We start from the raw sequence: 18,985 nt of genomic DNA, 5'->3' as shown, positions 1-18,985 counted from the left end.
GGAAGAGGGAAGACTGATTTATGAATCTAGGTATTGTAATGATATTCAACTTTCTATTTACCAAGCAAATTATTTAGGTAAGGACATTCGTCTTGGTTAAAGCTGCTTTGCTCATGAAAAGTGGTCTTTCTACTCTATTTCACTGTCATAAAATATATATTTAAAAATAATGCAACTAGATCACCAACTTATACCATACACAAAAACAAACTCAAAATGGTTAAAGGACTTAAATGTAAGACGGGAAACCATAAAAATCTTAGAAGACTCCATAGGCAGCAAAATATCAGACATATGTCATAGCAGTATCTTTACGGATACATCTCCTAAGGCAATGGAAACTGAGGAGAAAATAAACAAATGGGACTACATCAAAATAAAAAGCTTCTGGACAGCAAAAGAAACCATCAACGAAGCAACAAGAAAGCCCACTGCATGGGACGACATATTTGCCAATGATATTTCAGATAAGGGTTTAATCTCCAACATTTATAGGGAACTCATACAAATGCAACAAAAGGAAGATAAACAATCCAATCAAAAATGGGCAAAGGACCTAAATAGACACTTTTCGAAATAGGACATACAGAAGGCCAAGAGACATATGGAAACATGCGAAAAGTCACTAATCCGAGAAATGCAAATCAAAACAACAATGAGATATCTCACACCTGTCAGAATGGCTATCATCAACAAATCAACAAATGACAAGTGCTGGCGAGGATGTGGAGAAAAAGCCACCCTCGTGCACTGCTGGTGGGAATGCAGACTGGTGCAGCCAGTAGGTGGAAAATAGTGTGGAGTTTCCTCAAAAAGTTAAAAATGGAACTCCCATTCAACCCAGTAATCCCACTTCTAGGAATATATCCCAAGAAACCAGAAACACCAATCAGAAAGGATATATGCACCCCTATGTTCATAGCAGCACAATTTATAGTAGGTAAGATTTGGAAACAGCCTAAGTGCCCATCAGCAGATGAGTATATTAAAAACCTGTGGTACATCTACACAATGGAATACTACGCTGCTATAAAAAAGAAGAAATTTTTACCATTTGCAACAGCATGGATGGAACTGGAGAGCATTATACTAAGTGAAATAAGCCAGTCGGAGAAAGATAAATATCATATGATCTCACTCATATGTGGGATATAATGATCAACATAAACTGATGAACAAAAATAGATCCAGAGACAAGATAGCACTGAACAGACCATCCAACCTCAGAGAGAAGGCAGGGGAGAGGGCATGCACGTTAGAGATCAACCAAAGGACTTGTATGCAGGCATATTAGCATAACCAATGGACACAGATACTGGGGCAGTGAGGGCTTGCCCTCAGGGTTGGGAGTGGTGGGGGGAGGTTAATGGGGGAGAAAAAGGAGACATATGTAATACCTTAAACAATAAAAGAAATCATAGCAAAATGTGCTGTGAGCCTTGCATCAGGGTGGTAATTAGGAAAGTGGACTAGAATATAACATAAATATTAATTGGTCTGTGTTATGATACATTAAACAACTAGATATTTTTGACTAATGGATACACTGTAGTATCTAAATTTTAAAGTTTAAATTTATTGAGGTAATTTTGGTTAATAACATAAATTTCAGGTGTTCAGCATTATAATTCAACGTCTATGTACTCTATATTGTGCTCACCACCAAAAGTCTAGTTTCTTCTCTGAGTTACTTTTGAGAAACAACTACCATTCATCAGTTTCTTATAATTTAGTTACAGATTGTTGATTGTGGCTGCCCTTCACACTGCATAGATCTATTGGCAAAAATCACCTTCTATTCATTATTTTTCCACCCTGTTCGTTGTTGTTTAATTTCTAAACTTGTTGAAGAGACATCTACCGTATATAATTGCTGCCTTTTTTGTTTTCCTACTGATCCCTGATGCCCACACACTCTGATTTCCATGCCTTCCATGGAGGGATAGGTAATTGTTAGCCATGCTGCCAAACCTTCCTCCAGTGCCCAGGGTAGACATTAATTCACTGAACTTGGATGTGGAGTCCTCCTACACACACCACCTCAGGCCGCTACTGCCAGTTCATCGGAATTGTCCCATGGGATGAAATCTGTTTTTTTTTAAAACATATTTTATTGAATTTTTACAGAGAGGAAGGGAGAGGGATAGAGAGTTAGAAACATCGATGAGAGAGAAACATCGATCAGCTGCCTCCTGCACACTCCCCACTGGGGATGTGCCCCGCAATCAAGGTACATGCCCTTATCCGGAATCGAACCCAGGACCCTTGAGTTTACAGGCCGATGCTCTATCCACTGAGCCAAACCAGTTAGGGCGGGATGAAATCTGTTTACCCTTTCTGCACATGGTATCTTGGTTCATTTCTTCCTTTCCATTCCATTTTTTCTTTGTCTCTATTGATGTTCTTTCACTTCCCTCCATCATCTGATGAATTTTTAAGGCCTATTCCTTAGCCTTCTACTTTTTTTCTTACACATTTCCCCCCAGATCCGTAATAGTCATTCCAAATCAGCTTTTCCAGCCAAATCTCAAATCAAATCTGAATTTTAAATTCAAATATCTAATTGCCTACAATTCCGTGTGGTGATTCTACCATTATTTTCAATTGAGTATGTCTGAAACTGAACTCATTATTTTTCTTCCCCAAACAGCCTCTCCTTTAGTTAATTGACCATAGCGTTTATTAATTTTTTGGCATCTGGTTAAACATTTGACTTCTTTCTCTTCCATCTCTTGATCAATTACAGACGATCTGTTTTTCCCATGAAAGCTCTTGTGTCTTAGACTCCACCTTTATGGCCAGTATCCTCACTCAGGTCCTCATCACCTTATGTCAGTGTCTCAAATTTGAGTGAGTACCAGGGTCACCTGGAAGGGCTTGTTAGTTCACAGATTGCTGGCCCTCATCCCCAGGGTTTTGTCTTGTAGATCTGGGGCTTAGCAGAAATACCAAACTGTATACACACTTTGAATGATGATAAAGTAATTGTTTACTAACATACAGTTCATTTTCAAAATTTAAAAGAATCTACAGCAATGAATAAATTTTTTTGTCAGTGCCTGTTTTCAAACTAATGATTGTTGTGGACCAGGCTCTGCTGATAACATGAAGCAATGGAATCACAAACATTAAGAATCATTTCGTTCAGTATTTGTGCACCCTCAATTCATCAACTGTTGCCAGGTTTTGTACTGTAAACTTTATCTTTTCTGTATCCCCCTAAAAAATAGTCTAGTGGCACTTTAGGATAAATTTTCTTTGTTCAAAGCTTAGTCTGCCTTCACTCACTATTTCAGATCAGTTAAACCTCAAGTGAAAATTAAGTGAGTTATCAGCTGTTAAAGTTTGTATACATTTTTTTGGGATATCCTGTATTTGCATCTCTAACTAAGGCTACACTTTGAGAATCCATCATTGTCTTATACTTTCCCCATCCTGTTTATCTGCAAACCTTTGCCAGGTAAAGTTTCCAATAACACCCTATATCATGGCATTATTCCCATACGTTAACAACTGTCCATGATGCCCTATTTTTTTAAAAACATTTCTTATCTAAATTTCTGCCTAGTTTCCAAGGCTCCTCATGATCGAGCATATTTTATCTCACAAACAAGCATTGTTTGCGTTCCTTTCCATCTGTCTAATGTAGGCCCTTGTTCACGTCCCTCCATGAAGCACTCCATGACTGCAGCTGACCTTGGTAAGTGTCCTTAATGCTAAACCTCAGTAGTACAGTTTTGCTAACTTAGACTTTAGTCTCCTTAGTGGTAGGGACCATATGTCTTAATATCTTATAAAGCCTAGCATAGGATTGACTCAATGTGCATTTGTTACCTAGTGAACTCATTGATTTCCCTAGTTTGTATATTCCCAGAGGTTGCTTGATTTTTGAGAAAAAAACATACAAACAAAAAACACCACAAAGGTAACTTCAGATGGTTGACCAGGGAATAGAAAATTGAGCTTAAACATTAACACTGGAACCGTACAGCCAGCAAATAAGCTTATAATGAAGACCCATTCTTCTGTAACAGTATGCCGTCAGCCAAGGTGGCTCCAGGTGTTACCCATTCTTTCCTTTATGGGTATTATGCTGAGGGGCCTGGTGCCTGGTGGCTCCAGGTGTTCTGTAAAGGGTCCAGGGGCAGAAACCTGGGGTGGCAGTGGCTGGAGAGGTTCGGGAAGGGGCTTGTCTGGCAGGGTTTTGTTGAGTAGCAGTCACACTATACTTCGATTGCATGACTTTTACAGTGTGTATGCTGTATTTCTTCTAAATCTTCCTTCAGGTACTCCAAAAGTTGGTGACTTATTACCTAATGCCTGACGTTTGACTCCACGAATCAATGAATTATCACGATTTCATGGACCTGTGTGCTTTGCAAAGCCTGTACAATATGGCTCTCTTCCCCACTCTGTCCTGCCTCCTCTTAGTTTTCGATTTGTCTGGAAAGCCTAGAGGCTGTTTTTGGTAGTTTGCTAGGTGAGTAGCAGATAGACAGTTTCTCCAAATGAACCAAGTGTCAGTCACTTCAAGGCAAACAATAGACAGAATATGTTGCCAACGATACACTTTTTTATTCTTTTACCTTCATTCTAACCGGTTTTCAGGGGAAGTGGAGGCTCCAGCATGAATTCTTATGTCAGTCTCCCATTTAACATGACTGTGCCAGGGGAGGGCTGCTGGAGATTTTCCAGTTTGGGCCCTAATATTATAGATGACAGCTTTGGCCTAAAGCCGTGGTCAGCAAACTGTGGCTCGTGAGCCACATGCAGCTCTTTGGCCCCTTGAGTGTGGCTCTTCCTAAGCCTCAGGAATACCCTAATTAAGTTAATAACAGTGTACCTACCTATATAGTTTAAGTTTAAAAAATTTGGCTCTCAAAAGAAATTTCAAATGTTGTACTGTTGATATTTGGCTCTGTTGACTAATGAGTTTGCCGACCACTGGCCTAAAGGAATGATGTGTTTTTGAGTAGAATCACAAAACCTAAGGTGGCACAGCCAGGACTGGGTAGGAACCCCCTTTATCACCATCTTGCTCCTCTTTGTATTTCACGAGTCTTTCTGCAGAAACCTTGAGTACAGCCCCAGTAAGGACCGCTGGAATGAGAGGAAACAGGTTTGGGTGGTTTGGGTACTTCATTTGGGGTTGGAGATTTAATGCTGTTTAATTTATAACTTTCTCCCCGGTGAACAAAATACATCCATTTGTGAAACAAACAAAAAAATTAAGCTATGCATCAAAAAGCAATATCCAGAGGTAATTATTATTTTTTAATTTAAATTATAGATCTTATTTTCCCAGAGGCTTTGGGAGGGCTCGCAACTGTTATTCAGGATATTAAGACACGAAATACTAAATGTATCTGATTCCCAATACTGGTTTAAAGAATTGTCTACTTACAAATGTGGGGACTGTGGCACATGAATGATGAGCTTGTCTGTGCTGTACAGCCTCTGCAGCCTGGTATTGATGTTTGTTTTCGCATAGAATGGGACGTGGATCTGGTTTCTGTGAGTGCTTGTTGTGAAGCAAGCAATACAATGACACTATTTGCATATTATTAGAAATTTACAAAGGTAGATAAGTCCTGCTGGCACAATAGTACTATAAAATAAACCATTAACTGGATGCTCTGAATGGTTAGGTTGCCAATCTCTTTGTAACACTGTGCATTCCAATTCAATATTTATGATTATGAATGTTCAGTTACGGCTTTTCATTCTAACATCATTATTCACTTTAAAGTATAAGTAGCCTCAGTTACCCTGCCAGGGATCTAGACAGATGGCTTTTTTTTTTTTTTTTTGAAGGCAGTCTTACGATACATTATCCTTAGGTGAATGTAATTGTCAGTTGAACATCATACTCTGTGTGTATTGTCTGCCAACTAGATGGTGTCAGAAATGAATATTGTCAGATTATTACATGTTTCTTTCTAACCCCTGAGATTTAGCCCAGTCATCTTTCGACTCTTCTCCTAATCAAACCCTGTACCTTAATAAGAAAAGGAGCAGGACAAGATTTATCCTGCAACCTAGGCTGTGAGTTATTTATGTCTAATATACTGTGTGTTGGATTTCATGGGTGCTTCCATTATTATTTTTTAAACAACCAGAGCTCTTTTTGTATGAAGGAATTGGTTGAAATTATAACATTAAGGGATATTTCTATGAAGCTGAACATTTAATTTGGCTCTATCAAAAGGCATGAGTTTTGGCTCAACTATCTCGATCCTGGCAGATTCAGTCTTTATGTAAAATCTGCTGCTTGTGTTATGCAACTATATACATTTATTTTTTTTTTAGAGTAGATCTTCATAGCTCTCCTCAGTGTTTTAAAACTAGCCTATGAAAATACAGGCTTTATAAAATTGGACATGGTATGTATCAGCAAATGGTAAAGCCAGAAAGAGGAATGGAGTAAAGGAAAAAATCCCAAAGGACCTGACATTTTTCTAGTAGGCAAGGCATAATTTTTATTAAGTAACTTACAGAGATTCTTTAAGATTACTGCAATTAGGGACAGAATTATAGGGTGAGGATTAGGCAAAGAAAATGAAGGAAAGGGAAAGTCATAGGTGGAAAAACTTACCAAGGAAATTGGTATGTCCCTTAAGTTCCAGAGAATGAAAGTCTCAAATCATGATTGCATTTTCAGTCTTTTGTTTTATTTTAGATGATGAGACATTTCATAAAGTCATTCTATTTTTTGGAGTCATTTCTGTTCACCAAAGAACTGTCTTAAATATATTATAGTGTCTCCCCATCCCCCCCATTCCCTCTCTACCAGTTTAACCAGTTTCTGAAAATGGAAAATTTGGACATAAATCATATAACCCAGAAGACAGATGAGGTGTAATGAATTTATGCTACACTTCCTCTGAGGATTAAGATGTGGTATTCACAGTTGCTAAGAATACTCATAATTAAGTATAAGGTTAGGAGTTTCTCATTGATCCTGAACCCAAATTAGAAATATAGATTCTTAGAATGTCTTGAGAATTTAAATTCTTGGAAATTTGGAATGTGGCTAAGAGGGGTAAATTATTGCTAGGCATTCAGCAAAGAAGACATTTTGGACTAACCAAAACATTCATTTAGAAATGTTGTTTACTAAACAAACAAACATAATTTTGTTAGGAAATCGTGAGCTGCTTTCAACCACACAGATATTTATAATTTTCAGTAATAGTTTCAAATAAAGAGTTTAGGGCAGACTTGCTGTAACCAAGCAATAGCAATGCTTGAGTTTTTCCTCATATGTCTTATGGTCAGTGTCGACCTACTATATCTAATTGACAAAATGCCAGTGTTTGCGTTCACTAAGATACATTTGCCATTGAGACAGAAATTAAATTGGGTTCTGAGATTTTTAAAAGTATATGTACGAGGAGAAAACATCCTTTGTCTTCATACACTTTGAAAGGAAAGAGTGTATGTATGTAAAAGCTATAGAACCATACTTCCTGGCCTTGCAGTGGTTGTGCCGATTTCCATGGCAAATCTGATTTCTATGGCTTGGACATTTCTCATTTTTACTTTTTCTCATTTCACAGACTTTGCCAGTCCCTAAAGATCTGCTTGGAGACACACTGTGCTAATCAGCAAAGTTGGCCTTTCCTGTGCTTCTCTTAAAGGAGCCCATCCAGAAACACTGACCTTTTAGTTTAATAACAGTTTTGAGAAAATGTTCATATCCTGAGAGCTGGAAAGAGTGTTTTGAACAGGGCCGTTTAAAATAGCGGTCTCCCGAAGGTATATCTTTTCCCTTGCGCACTTGGGGTCAGACCTACCAGAAGAAATATGTTGTTGCTTTCTGTATTCTATTGATTTAAAAACAAATAACATGAAACTTAGATTTGCTAGAAACCCATTACTAGACTGGTTTATTTTCCTGCCTGGACTTTGACTTGCTATTTTAGATTTTAAACTCACTATGCTCGATTATGTTTTATCTTTTGTTATTTTAAATTCTCAATTGTAGCTAAAGAAATTACTTTTTCAGCTGTGACCTTGGAAGTGAGACCCAAAAGGTGTGTGTGTGTGTGTGTGTGTAATTTTTCGTTTCTCCCTTTGGTATACCTTCTTCAGTGGACCTGGAAGTGTCCTCCCCCCCCCCTCTTGCATTGCTGCTGGTTTTCCTCTGCCGCCATCCCCACCTGGCCTACCTAGATGATACCACAGTTGTCTCCATCTGTTTCTCACCTCACCCCACAGCAGGTGGCAGGGCTGACTGTGATTGATAGGCAGGAGGGTATAGAGAAAGAAGACACGCTTTGAAGCTACATTTACTTCTCTGCAGTCTCTCCTGCATGGCTCCCTTTCCATCCAGCCAGCTGGTCCCCCTTGGGTAGTGGAGTCCTTATTGTTCCATTCCAGATTGATCACATCATAATAAAAAGCTCACTTCTGCCCTAGCTGGGGCTCAGTGGTTAGCGCATCGGCCCACAGACTAAAGAGTCGTGGGTTCTATTCCAGTCAAGGGCTTGCAACTCAGTTGTGTGTGCGGTAAGCAACCAATCCATGTGTCTTTCTCTGTTTCTCCCTCTCCCTTTTACTCTCTAAAAATCAATGGAAAAAATATCCTTGGGTGAGGATTAACAAAAAGACAACTCACTGCTGATTTCAGCTTTTCCCCTGGTAAGAAGCCCCTTTGTAAGAGGCACAACATGTGAAGATATGAGACTGTATTAGCAGCTCACTTAGAAAACTGATCTCATTGCTTCATATTTAGATCTGGTACACTGACATCTTTTGAAGCCTAGGCTTTAAAGGGCTGAATGGAATTCAGTTGCATTGTGATTGAGAATTTGAATTTTGCCTGAGAAAATTTTTGCTGTGGTAGTTTGCAACAATCTAGGGGAAGTGGCATGATTTTACAGGTACAGTTTGGCTGTGTGTTGATCCTGATTGGTATGTAGAACTTCAGAGAATAGTTTTATCAGATAATACTAATTGATTAAGTATTTGTTACAATTTTTGCTAACAGAGTTAGTAGTTCTGAACACCTCCAAAAAATGAAGAGTCATGATTTTTGCTTGTTTATGGGAAATCGATGAAAATGTGAAAATCATTACCTTGTGGGCTGTATAATCTAGAACTTCTGAGGTGGCAGACACCCATGTAACTCACCTGGTCCTGATTTTGGGTGAGGAAATCAAAACTCAGGTAGGTTATCTGATTTATCCAAAGTTCAGCTAATAGAGAAACAAAGAGTATTTAGACTCTTTGCTGAGCTGTTACTAATTTCACTTTTATTTGTATTGTTTTCTAAAACTTTTAATATTGAAAAGTTGTAAGATTTGCCTGGATGCAAAAAATTCCCTGTTCTAGTTTTTTTTTTCTTGATTTTGTGTGACCTTTTCAAAGCAGAGAAATGCATCTCTTCTACTACAGACTTTGAAGTAGGATCGAAGCCAAACAGCAGCATGAAATACATAGTTTGAAGGGACTCTCGAGGACATCCATTTGAGAACATCCATTTGAAAATATCTATTTGAGAAAACTGCTGCCCAGTTAGTTTACCAATAAAAGTGTACATTTTAGTGGTTTTTAGTATATTTGCAGAGTTGTGAGATGGCTCTCTCTCACTATCTAGTTTTAGAACATTTTTAACACCCCCAAAAAGAAACCCTTTCCCCATTAGCTGTCACTTTCCATTCTCACCTTCCTTCCACTCCTGGCAACCAGTCTAGTCTCCTTTCTGAGTCTATAGACTTGCCTTTTCTAGATATTTCATATCAGTGGAAGCATGCAAGTTGTGCAACCTTTTGTGACATTCTTTCACTTAGCATGATGTTTCAAGGTTCATCCATGTGGTAGCATCTATCAGTACTTCATGACTTCCATGGCTGAATAATATCACACTGAATGGATATACCACCAATTGTTTATCCATTCATCAGTTCATGGGCATTTAGGCTGTCTTCACTTTTGGGATGCCATGAATAATGCTACCATAATATTCATGTACAACTTTTTGTATAGACATATATTTTCAATTTTCTTGTGTATATAGAATACCTAAGAGTGAAATTGCTAGGTCCTGTGGTCACTTTGTTTAGCATTTTGAGGACCTGACTATCTTTTTTCTACAGTGGGTGCATCATGTTATATTTCACCAGCAATGTATGAAGCTTCCAGTTTCTCCACATTTTCACTAACACTTGTTATCGTCTTATTGATTATAGTGGGTTCAAATTGGTGTATCACTGTGGTTTTTAATTGCATTTCCCAAATGACAAATGCTGTTGAGCAATTGTTCATGTGCTTATTGTGGTTTGTAACACTTATTTAGGAAAATGCATATTCATATCTATGCCCATTTAAAATTGTCTTCTTATTGTTCTGTTATAAAAGTTCTTTGTATTTTCTGGATACAAGTTAATTGTCAGTTATGTGATTTGCCAATATTTCCTCCTATCTGTGGGTTGTCTTCACCTTCTTGATGTCCTTTGATGCTGTTGTTTTCTGATAGTCCAACAGTAAGAGAAAACATCCTTAGGACCTCTCATATATCTTCTTTGTTATTGCCCAATGTCAGCACAATTTAAAGAGGCTTGTGCATATCCTGTTGTAATTCACTTTTTGTCTGTGCCCCGAGGCAAGGTGCTTATAACGTTCAGATCATCAAGTAGAATGTTGTTGCAGAGCAGACAGTGCTGTTTAGGTTTCCATTTAACAGGCTACCGTTTGAAATAATAAGTCCAGTGTGTCTTCCTAGATCCTCCTAAGTGTTTCTGGTGCTTTCTTGGTCATAATTTTGGGTACTGGGTTTTAGTGAAGAGGAAATAGTTAGTCTCTGCTTATTATTTTTTTGTGGAAGGCTCTGAGGAGTCTGTAAAATTTATCTATTTTGTTTGCTATCATAGCTGTAAGAATCTTTACAAAACACATCGTATAAAATTTTCTAATTGTAAAGACCAGATGTTTCACATCAAGTCACCAGGTCTGTAAGAAGCTCCAGCCAAGTTCTCAGCACTGTTCTGAAGTCTCTCTCCAGTTGCTGGCACTTGAATTTGAATGATATGTATTCCCAAAAATAGGTTTCAAAATGTCCACAAATGCCTTTTTTTCCCATAAATTATGGAAGAATGAATATAAACACAAATAATTTTCTCTCTGTAATAAATGATTTTTTAAAAATGTTTAATTATCAAAGTGAGAAAGCTTTGGTGTAATTTTCCTCTGTAAAATCCCTTCCTTACATCGTCTCTTCCCTTTATATGCCATTGTCAGACTTTAGTGATAGGACATCCTTTTAAAGAATTTGTACTTAACAGCTCAGTCCCCATGGACAGTAAGGAGCTCCTTGAGTTTATTCTAAATTTTGGCAGGTGTGGAAATTTCTAGGTCACCAGGGAACTCTTGATTAAGTTACTGCTGAAATGCACTAATTGGTCTTTTCCATAGTGCTTAGATGGTCCCAAGGAGCCCCTGGCCAGCTGGCAGAACTTTGCCCTTTTAGCTCTAGTCTCAGCTTTGTTTTTGTGAGTATTTTCTTGGTTTTGTTTTTCAAAAATCACTAATTTCATCTCCTTTTGCTCTTTACTGATTCCAGTTTCCGATGAAGAACTGAAGAGAAGAGTAGCCGAGGAGCTGGCTCTGGAGCAAGCCAAGAAAGAGTCTGAAAACCAGAAACGGTGAGTTTCCTGGCAGGCGGGAGATTTTGGTCGACTTGTTATAATTATTGAGTATTTTTAGAGAGAATAATTGTAGTAAGACTCTTATTTGTGTCTGGCTGAACTTCAGAATGTGCTTAGCATATAAACTTGGCCATTTTTGGTTTTGGATTGTGCTGGTTAGCTCTAGGATGCCCTCTCCCCAAACTTGGTTATAAGTGTCCATTATATCTTTTGTGTGGTTCTTTATTGCATGAATACTGACTGAGCTCTGTTTTCTCAATAATGTGAGAAGTCGTTCTTGAGGATTCTCCAGGAATTTCACAAGATATTTTCTTTCAATGAATGTAGTTAGGATTGAAAATTATATTGTCTACTGTGGTTATGAAGGTTAGCAATATTGTAGCTATTAATGAATGCCATGTATTATCCACAGTGCCCAAATTAATAAATAGCACTAATTATGAATATACTCACTTAAAAAAACTGAAGACATATCAGAAAGATGTCAGGTTGAAAAATCAAAATCTTCTATAATTCCATTCTATGGAGAAAACCAATCTTGAACATTTTATTCCTCTAGATTTTTTTCTATATACATACTGCTACATTATTTTTATCATTATTAAAACTACTACTACCATTAACAGTTAAAAGAATGTTCATTGAAGTGTTTTTGTAATAGTAGAAAACCAGAGGTAATTCATACGGCCATCATAGGGGACTGGATGACTGAGTTATGGCACATGCCTCAAAACAATACTAGACAGTCAAGTAGATCCTTATGTGCTGATTCAAAAAGATGTTCAAAGCTATAAACTAAAAATCATACAATATTCAAAACAGCATAGGTAATTTTTTGGGGTAAAAGGACAACTTTTTAAAGACCTTTAAAGTACACAGTTATTCATAAAAATGTGCCAATACTTTTTTTTTTTTTTAATATATTTTGTTGATTTTTTACAGAGAGGAAGGGAGAGAGATAGATAGTTAGAAACATCGATGAGAGAGAAACATCGGATCAGCTGCCTCCTGCACATCTCCCACTGGGGATGTGCCCGCAACCCAGGTACATGCCCTTGACCGGAGTCGAACCCGGGACCTTTCAGTCCGCAGGCCAATGCTCTATCCACTGAGCCAAACCAGTTTTGGCTGTGCCAATACTTTTTAATCTAAGATAGAGTCAAGTGCTTTCCATCTGTGCTACTTCTGAAATTTGCATACAGCACAGAGCATTACTGTTATATGATCATGCAAATGCCTTTCTGCTGTGAGCACTAAGCACATGCCTGCCACCAGTGGATGCTTAGCGTGTGCTTGTTTTTGTTTTGGTTGCATAACTGTTTTGCTTGGGAGAGCTAAATGTAAAGAATCTTTGAGTTGGATTCTCGTCTTCAATGGCCATAGGTCCTTCAACATATAATCTAACCTCTTTGGGCCTTAAATATTTCATCTCTAAAATTTCTTTATTGATGTAAGTGCTAAGCTACCTCCAGTTTACTTTTGAAACGTATAAAACAGAACATAAGTTTTAGATTAAGACTGCCATTTTCTCAGGAAATAGAGAAGGCTCATAGTTTAGGGTTTAAAAAATCAAGATGTAATTAGTACTGGTGAAAAGAGTCTGTGTATATTTCTGTAGTTTTCCACATAGCACTTTATAGTTATTTAATTGGGTTAGGCTGATGGAGTATGTAATTAGATGGTGAAGTTTGAATATTCCAAAAAATTCAGACCATTTTCATTAAGAAGCAAAGAAAATCAATATATTATGGTAGAATTTCTTATCTTTGAAATTTTATTTTTAATTGAATTTTATTTTAATAAGGAGTTTTTTGGGGTTAAAATCATGTTTACTTTGCTTATTATAGTTCACATAGAAATTTTTTGACTTCCCTTCTCTCCTTATGGTACAGGCTTCTTACAATAACTCTCACTCTGGTGTTTTCTTTCTTTATTCTTCCTTTTTTATTCAGCTTCCATTTGCTTTGCCTTGGTCTGTGAGAGGTAAAGGGCAGATGAGATGAATAAAAGGTGCCAGGGAGAGCCAATTTCAAATCACAAGTGGACTGGGGTTGGCAGCCTAGCTGTAACCTGGACAAATGACTATTGATAAAGAATTTATTTTTTGTCACCTTTTAGGAGAACAGAGGGTGGTACAGCCTTTTTATTATTTTTTTTTTATTTTAAAAAATGTTTTATTTGAAGCCTTCTTCATGAAAACTTCCAGCTGTCAAATTTTGGCACAGAGTGTGTGTTCATCTATGTGATAGTTTTTAAAAGAATCAATAGCTGTTTTTTTGTTTGTTTTGTTTTTGTACCAGAGAAGAAACTTTAGAAAAAGCATTAAGAAAGTTTTGTGTGCAGTCTTTGCAAGGCAACTTTTGGTGTCAAGGCATTTATATATTACTAGAGGCCTGGTGCACGAAATTTGTGCAAGGGGGGGGGGCGGTCCTTCAGCCCGGCCTGAACCCTCTTGCAATCCGGGACCCCTCGGAGGATGTCCAACTAATCCGGCAGTCAAACATCCCTCTCGAAATCTGGGACTGCTGGCTCCTAAATGCTCTCCTGCCTGCCTGCCTGATCATCCCTAACTGCTTCTGCCTTGGCCCCCACCATCACGGGTTCGTCCAGAAGGATGTCTGGAATGACGTCCAGAAGGTCGTTCAGCAGTCTGGTCTAATTAGCATATTACACTTTTATTATTAGATTTTATGTGTTGCTTTAATTGAATGAAGCCTTGTAAGCCGTTTTGAGGGTTCCTTGTGCCACTGTGTCAGCAATCCTTGTGTCATCTATACATACCCCTAATCACTCTACCTATGTGGTGAGTGGTAAGGAGAAGCAGTAACATTTTTAACAAGTGAACTTTGTGGCAGGGAAATACTCTGAAATGTCTTTTATTAGGGTAGCTTAAATAAGAACCTTGTTTCGGTCAGGATTTTTTGGTTGAAAGATTGAAACTTAACTCTGGTTAACTTCGGAAGCAAGGGGATTTTTAGAAGCATTTTGGAAAGCTCAAAAGAATCAAAAGGAAGACTAGAGAACCCCAGCTAGGGAAGAACTGGTTACTACTAAGGTACTACTAAGAAGTACTTACTCAAAAGAAAATCAGGATAAGCATTCCATAACAAAAAGAAAAAGATGTTGGGTGGCTGAATTTCATTGAATTGAAGAGGCCATTGATTATAAGAAGCATTGTATTTGATGTACCACAAGAAAAAAATTGCTGCAAATTGTAACACAATAGTTTATCTCTTAGAATTTTCTTATTGAAAGATCTTTGATTTTTTAAAAAAAACATCACTTGCATATTCAAAAAGAGAAACATGTAAGCAAAATAAATAGGTTTAAGGCATTGGGGGAGATTTTGGTCCCCATGAGATATCTGACAGTGTCTGGAGACATTTTTGGCTGTCACAACCTGTCAGGTGTTACTGGTATCTAGTGGGTAGAGGCCAGCAATGCTACTAGCCATCCTGGTGTACAGGACAGCTCTCACCTCTGCCCCTGCCCAGAACAAAGAATTGTCGGGCTCAAAATGTCAACATGCTGATAGTGAGAACCCCAGGGTTAAGATCTTCTTAAAAACCGGCTCACATTGGGTCTAGTTCTTCTGAATCACTTCTTGACTCAGGGTCTTGCTGTCCTTGTTTTTCCTCACATCATATTCTGTGCCATCAGAGCCTTGGCGACAGCGTTCCTGAAATGATTGCTCCACTGCTGTTCCTGGGATTTTTCCAGGCTGCTGACACCAGTTTTTGCAAATTGTGATGCTTATGCTCAAGTTCTGACAACTGGCATACAGCAGTGTAAGACGCTCTCAGGCATGTGAAACAGAAAAATACTGTCCTAGGGCTGTATTTGGTCAATACAGTTCATGTACACTCTGGACCATACATTTGTGGGATTGGAAATGACTTCTTGGGTGTCTTGCCTTACCTCCCATCTAATGCAGAAGCCTTTTACAACCTCTCTGATTGGTAGTGCCACACTCATTTAGATCCCATTCAAAAATCATTTAAACGGAAGATATATCATTAGACCATTTAAAATTAATCTGAACTCCTTTAAATCTCCACTCTTTACTATCAGACATGCAGTTGCTTTAAAGGAGTTTTCTGCTGGGCCACAGTGATGGTGCAGCTAATTCTAAAGCACTGTGACTGTATGTGTTGTATTCTCATTTCTAAAAACCATTTATTCATGAAATCTCAATTTATCTTAGATCTGATTCTGTTTTATGAGACTCTTGAGTGATTTGCTTAGTTAACAAAATCATGCCCCAAAATATCACTGACATAATATTAGTACATGCACTAAATGTTGAGTTTAATTTGGAATTACAGTTTTGCTTATCACAACATCTAATGGAGGGAATAGTTGTTTGGTGTATTGGGAGTCAAGAGTAAATTAAATGCTCATGTCAGCAGTCTGTTGTTGCTGTAACACTCTATCGTGTGTTTTGGATAATAGCTGACCATATTGTGTTGTAACCATAGCAGGCCAATATAGCAAGGACATAATATGCCCCAGTTTGAGTAAAGACTTTTAAAATGTGATTTGCTTCTCTCCTGTGCCCTGCCTCCAAAAGTCAGTCTTTGACAGCAAGAATAATGTGACTGCTTCTGAACTCTGACCTTTCGCATTTGGATTTCACCTCTTTACCTATAAAAGCAAGTGAAAGTGTTTCAATTTTAATAACTTTTCTTCAAGAAAGCAAGAAGAAGGGGAATACCTACTTGATATTGTAACTAGCTACACATCAACCAAGATTACTTGCTTGCTGTTTTTAAATGGACAACTGATGAGATTTCCCCCACTTTAAATTACTTGGATAATTACATTAGATCTTTGAGATGTAAGCTAATTAATTTGATTTAATAAGTGATTTCATAAAGTAGTCATAAATTTTATTAACTGTATGGGTAAGTTAGAATACAGTACAGTCCATTATTTTTTTTTCCACTTATAGCATGTATTAAGGGCTTAAAGATTTGGGGACTTTTTAGTTTCTTGTAGTAAAGGTGAAATTTATAGGGATGATACCTTCTGTTTAAATTCATTATATAAAAGAGTTCATTTCAATTATATGAATACATATTTTCTGCCTCTGGAGGAAAAAGCTAAAAAAGGAAAGAATCCAGTAGAGACAAACAGGGTTTGTGGGTTAGCACCACACTGGAAATACATAATATGGGAAATCGTCTACCTAATGTGATACAAATTACACAGTTATGATGAAATCACATGCCTTCAACCTGAACCTGCATGTATTCTCAGGTATATAGCACTAAAAAGAAGAAAAAGAGAAACCAACTTTCAGGGAACAAGTACTTTTTGATAACTAATATTTGTCAATGGCTTCTTGTAGAGTTTTGAAGTGAATAACAGATCAGTTAGCAGTGAGTATTTTCTCTTGGCACTTACAACTATTACAGGCAAATGCGTCTCATTTCTAATTAATTAATATTTGCAAAGAACATGGTTGCAGAAATTTGAGTTATAAGCCTTCAGTGACACACACCCTGCTGTGATGTGAGCTTACTTCCCAGTTCTGGTTCCAGTAGGAGTAGCGGAGACTTCGTTAGCATCATCTGCAAAATGTTCCTGCATGTACTCTGCCATATAGGAGTTCCTTCAGTATAAAAGTCCTGATATTTTAGATTAATTTTCTTATTAACCCCATTGTAGCCTTGATTTTAAAAATGTGTTGCTATTGTTTTACACTTGCATGTTTCTATTCCACTCTGCTTAAAAGTAGATAAAGACATATCAGTTCTGAAGGACACTCACACCGTAGCCTCCCGGTCCTTTTCACTGGAAGTTGATTGGAAGTGCTGTGTAGGTACCAGGCACTGGAATCGTGTGCCATCTGCTACTTTATCTTTTCCTTCAAGTGGCACTTTTCTATTTTTAATAAAGACAACTGCTTCCTATAACCAACAAATATAGAAGGTTGGATTACCCAGTCTGTTTTATTCACATCTCTTTACTTATTTTTCCAAATCCAATTTTCTCTCCTTTTCAGTGTTATGCAGTTGTAGAGTCCTGCCCTGAATTCAGTTCGAGAAGCTATTTTTATACTGTTGGAATATTAAACCTGGACTGGAATTAATCTAATTAATTCTAAGCATGCCATAGAATCAGCTTTATATCAGACTGTGACTTTTTTTATTGGTCGTGTTAGCAGCGGTGATGTTCAACCACTTTTTGTTCGGATGTTTCTTTTGACAGTAATTACAGCGTTTTCTCTTGTGAAGCATAGTGTTTGATGTAACTTGTGCCAAAGTTGGTTTCTGCCCTTGGAATTTTCTAGGAATAGGTTTCTGGATGTGCCATAGTTATAATAATCCTTGCTGAAGTTTCTCTTTTACTCAGAGCAATCTAGGGTAAGGGGAGAGAGGATTATAATGTACCCTATGAATAATTTATTATTCCTTACATAAACTATTAATGTTTATTGTCAGTGTTATCCCTGTTTTAAAAACACCGATGACTGAAATAGATGTATGTAAAATTTTTCACTTTGCAGCAGAACCAGAACTTGAATTGCATGGCCCAATAACCTTACACCGTTTGATTGAATCATTCTCTCTCATTATTTTGTAAATGTTTATTCAAAGGACACCCAACATGGCACTTTGATATAAAGCTGATTCAAGTGCCATCAGAGTATTGTTAGGACTAGGGATTTAGAGCTCTGTCCACCCCTTCCTCTTTTCCCTTCCTGGAGACCTGAGAATCATTCTTACCAGCTCTAATGCCTTGTCAGGTTGATTTTCTCTCAAAATTGGACACTAGAAGGGGTGGGTGGAGTGGCCAGATGTCCATTTCCTTGAGTCCAGAAGTCTGTATTTATGGGCAGTGGTCCACATTGTTTGGGCCTCACCCTGGCCGAGTCCTCAGTCCTGGGCCTTCTGGAAGCCGTCTGCTGATCCTGCTGGTAATGAATGCTGTGTGAGAAGGAGTGGAAAATGTGAGGTCCTTGTATGGCAGCTCACTATGGAAACAGTGGGGAAATGTGCGGAGAGGGTCCCTGTACATTTCCTCTCCTGACCTGACCAGCTTTGCCTCAAGCTGAAAAGGAGCCTAGGCAACATGGTTGTGAATCAGATGTAGATTTTTCACAGCATTGTAATGCCTCCTTCCAAATGTTGGCACATTTTTATGTGTAAGTAGTAATCCCTTCCCTGGTTGGAGAAAACGGTTAAAAAGAGAGTAGCTCATCTTAAGTTTTTGTTAAATGTTTTGTTGAGAGATGAAGCAGTTTATAGATGACACACACATAGAATATGCACATTGGGGTCACATGCTTTCTGTTATAAAAACCATTTCAGAGTACAGGACACATATGCCCA

The 18,985-nt window shown here is 37.9% G+C and overlaps 1 protein-coding gene across 2 annotated transcripts in view; it reads left to right on the top strand.

Moving 5' to 3' along the window:
* CHCHD3 (coiled-coil-helix-coiled-coil-helix domain containing 3) overlaps positions 1 to 18,985 on the top strand; it is a 269,949-nt gene that overhangs the window by 52,117 nt on the left and 198,847 nt on the right. For both annotated transcript variants that reach the window (XM_070423916.1, XM_070423918.1), the window contains exon 3: positions 11,564 to 11,645. In XM_070423916.1, the coding sequence (XP_070280017.1) occupies positions 11,564 to 11,645 (82 nt within the window). The remainder of the gene's footprint in view (positions 1 to 11,563; positions 11,646 to 18,985) is intronic.

The sequence above is a fragment of the Myotis yumanensis genome, unplaced genomic scaffold, assembly GCF_028538775.1.
Source record: "Myotis yumanensis isolate MYYU_CA2020_CCGP unplaced genomic scaffold, mMyoYum1.0.hap1 SCAF_9, whole genome shotgun sequence".
Lineage (NCBI taxonomy): Eukaryota > Metazoa > Chordata > Mammalia > Chiroptera > Vespertilionidae > Myotis > Myotis yumanensis.
This window is presented reverse-complemented; position numbering and strand designations above follow the sequence as displayed.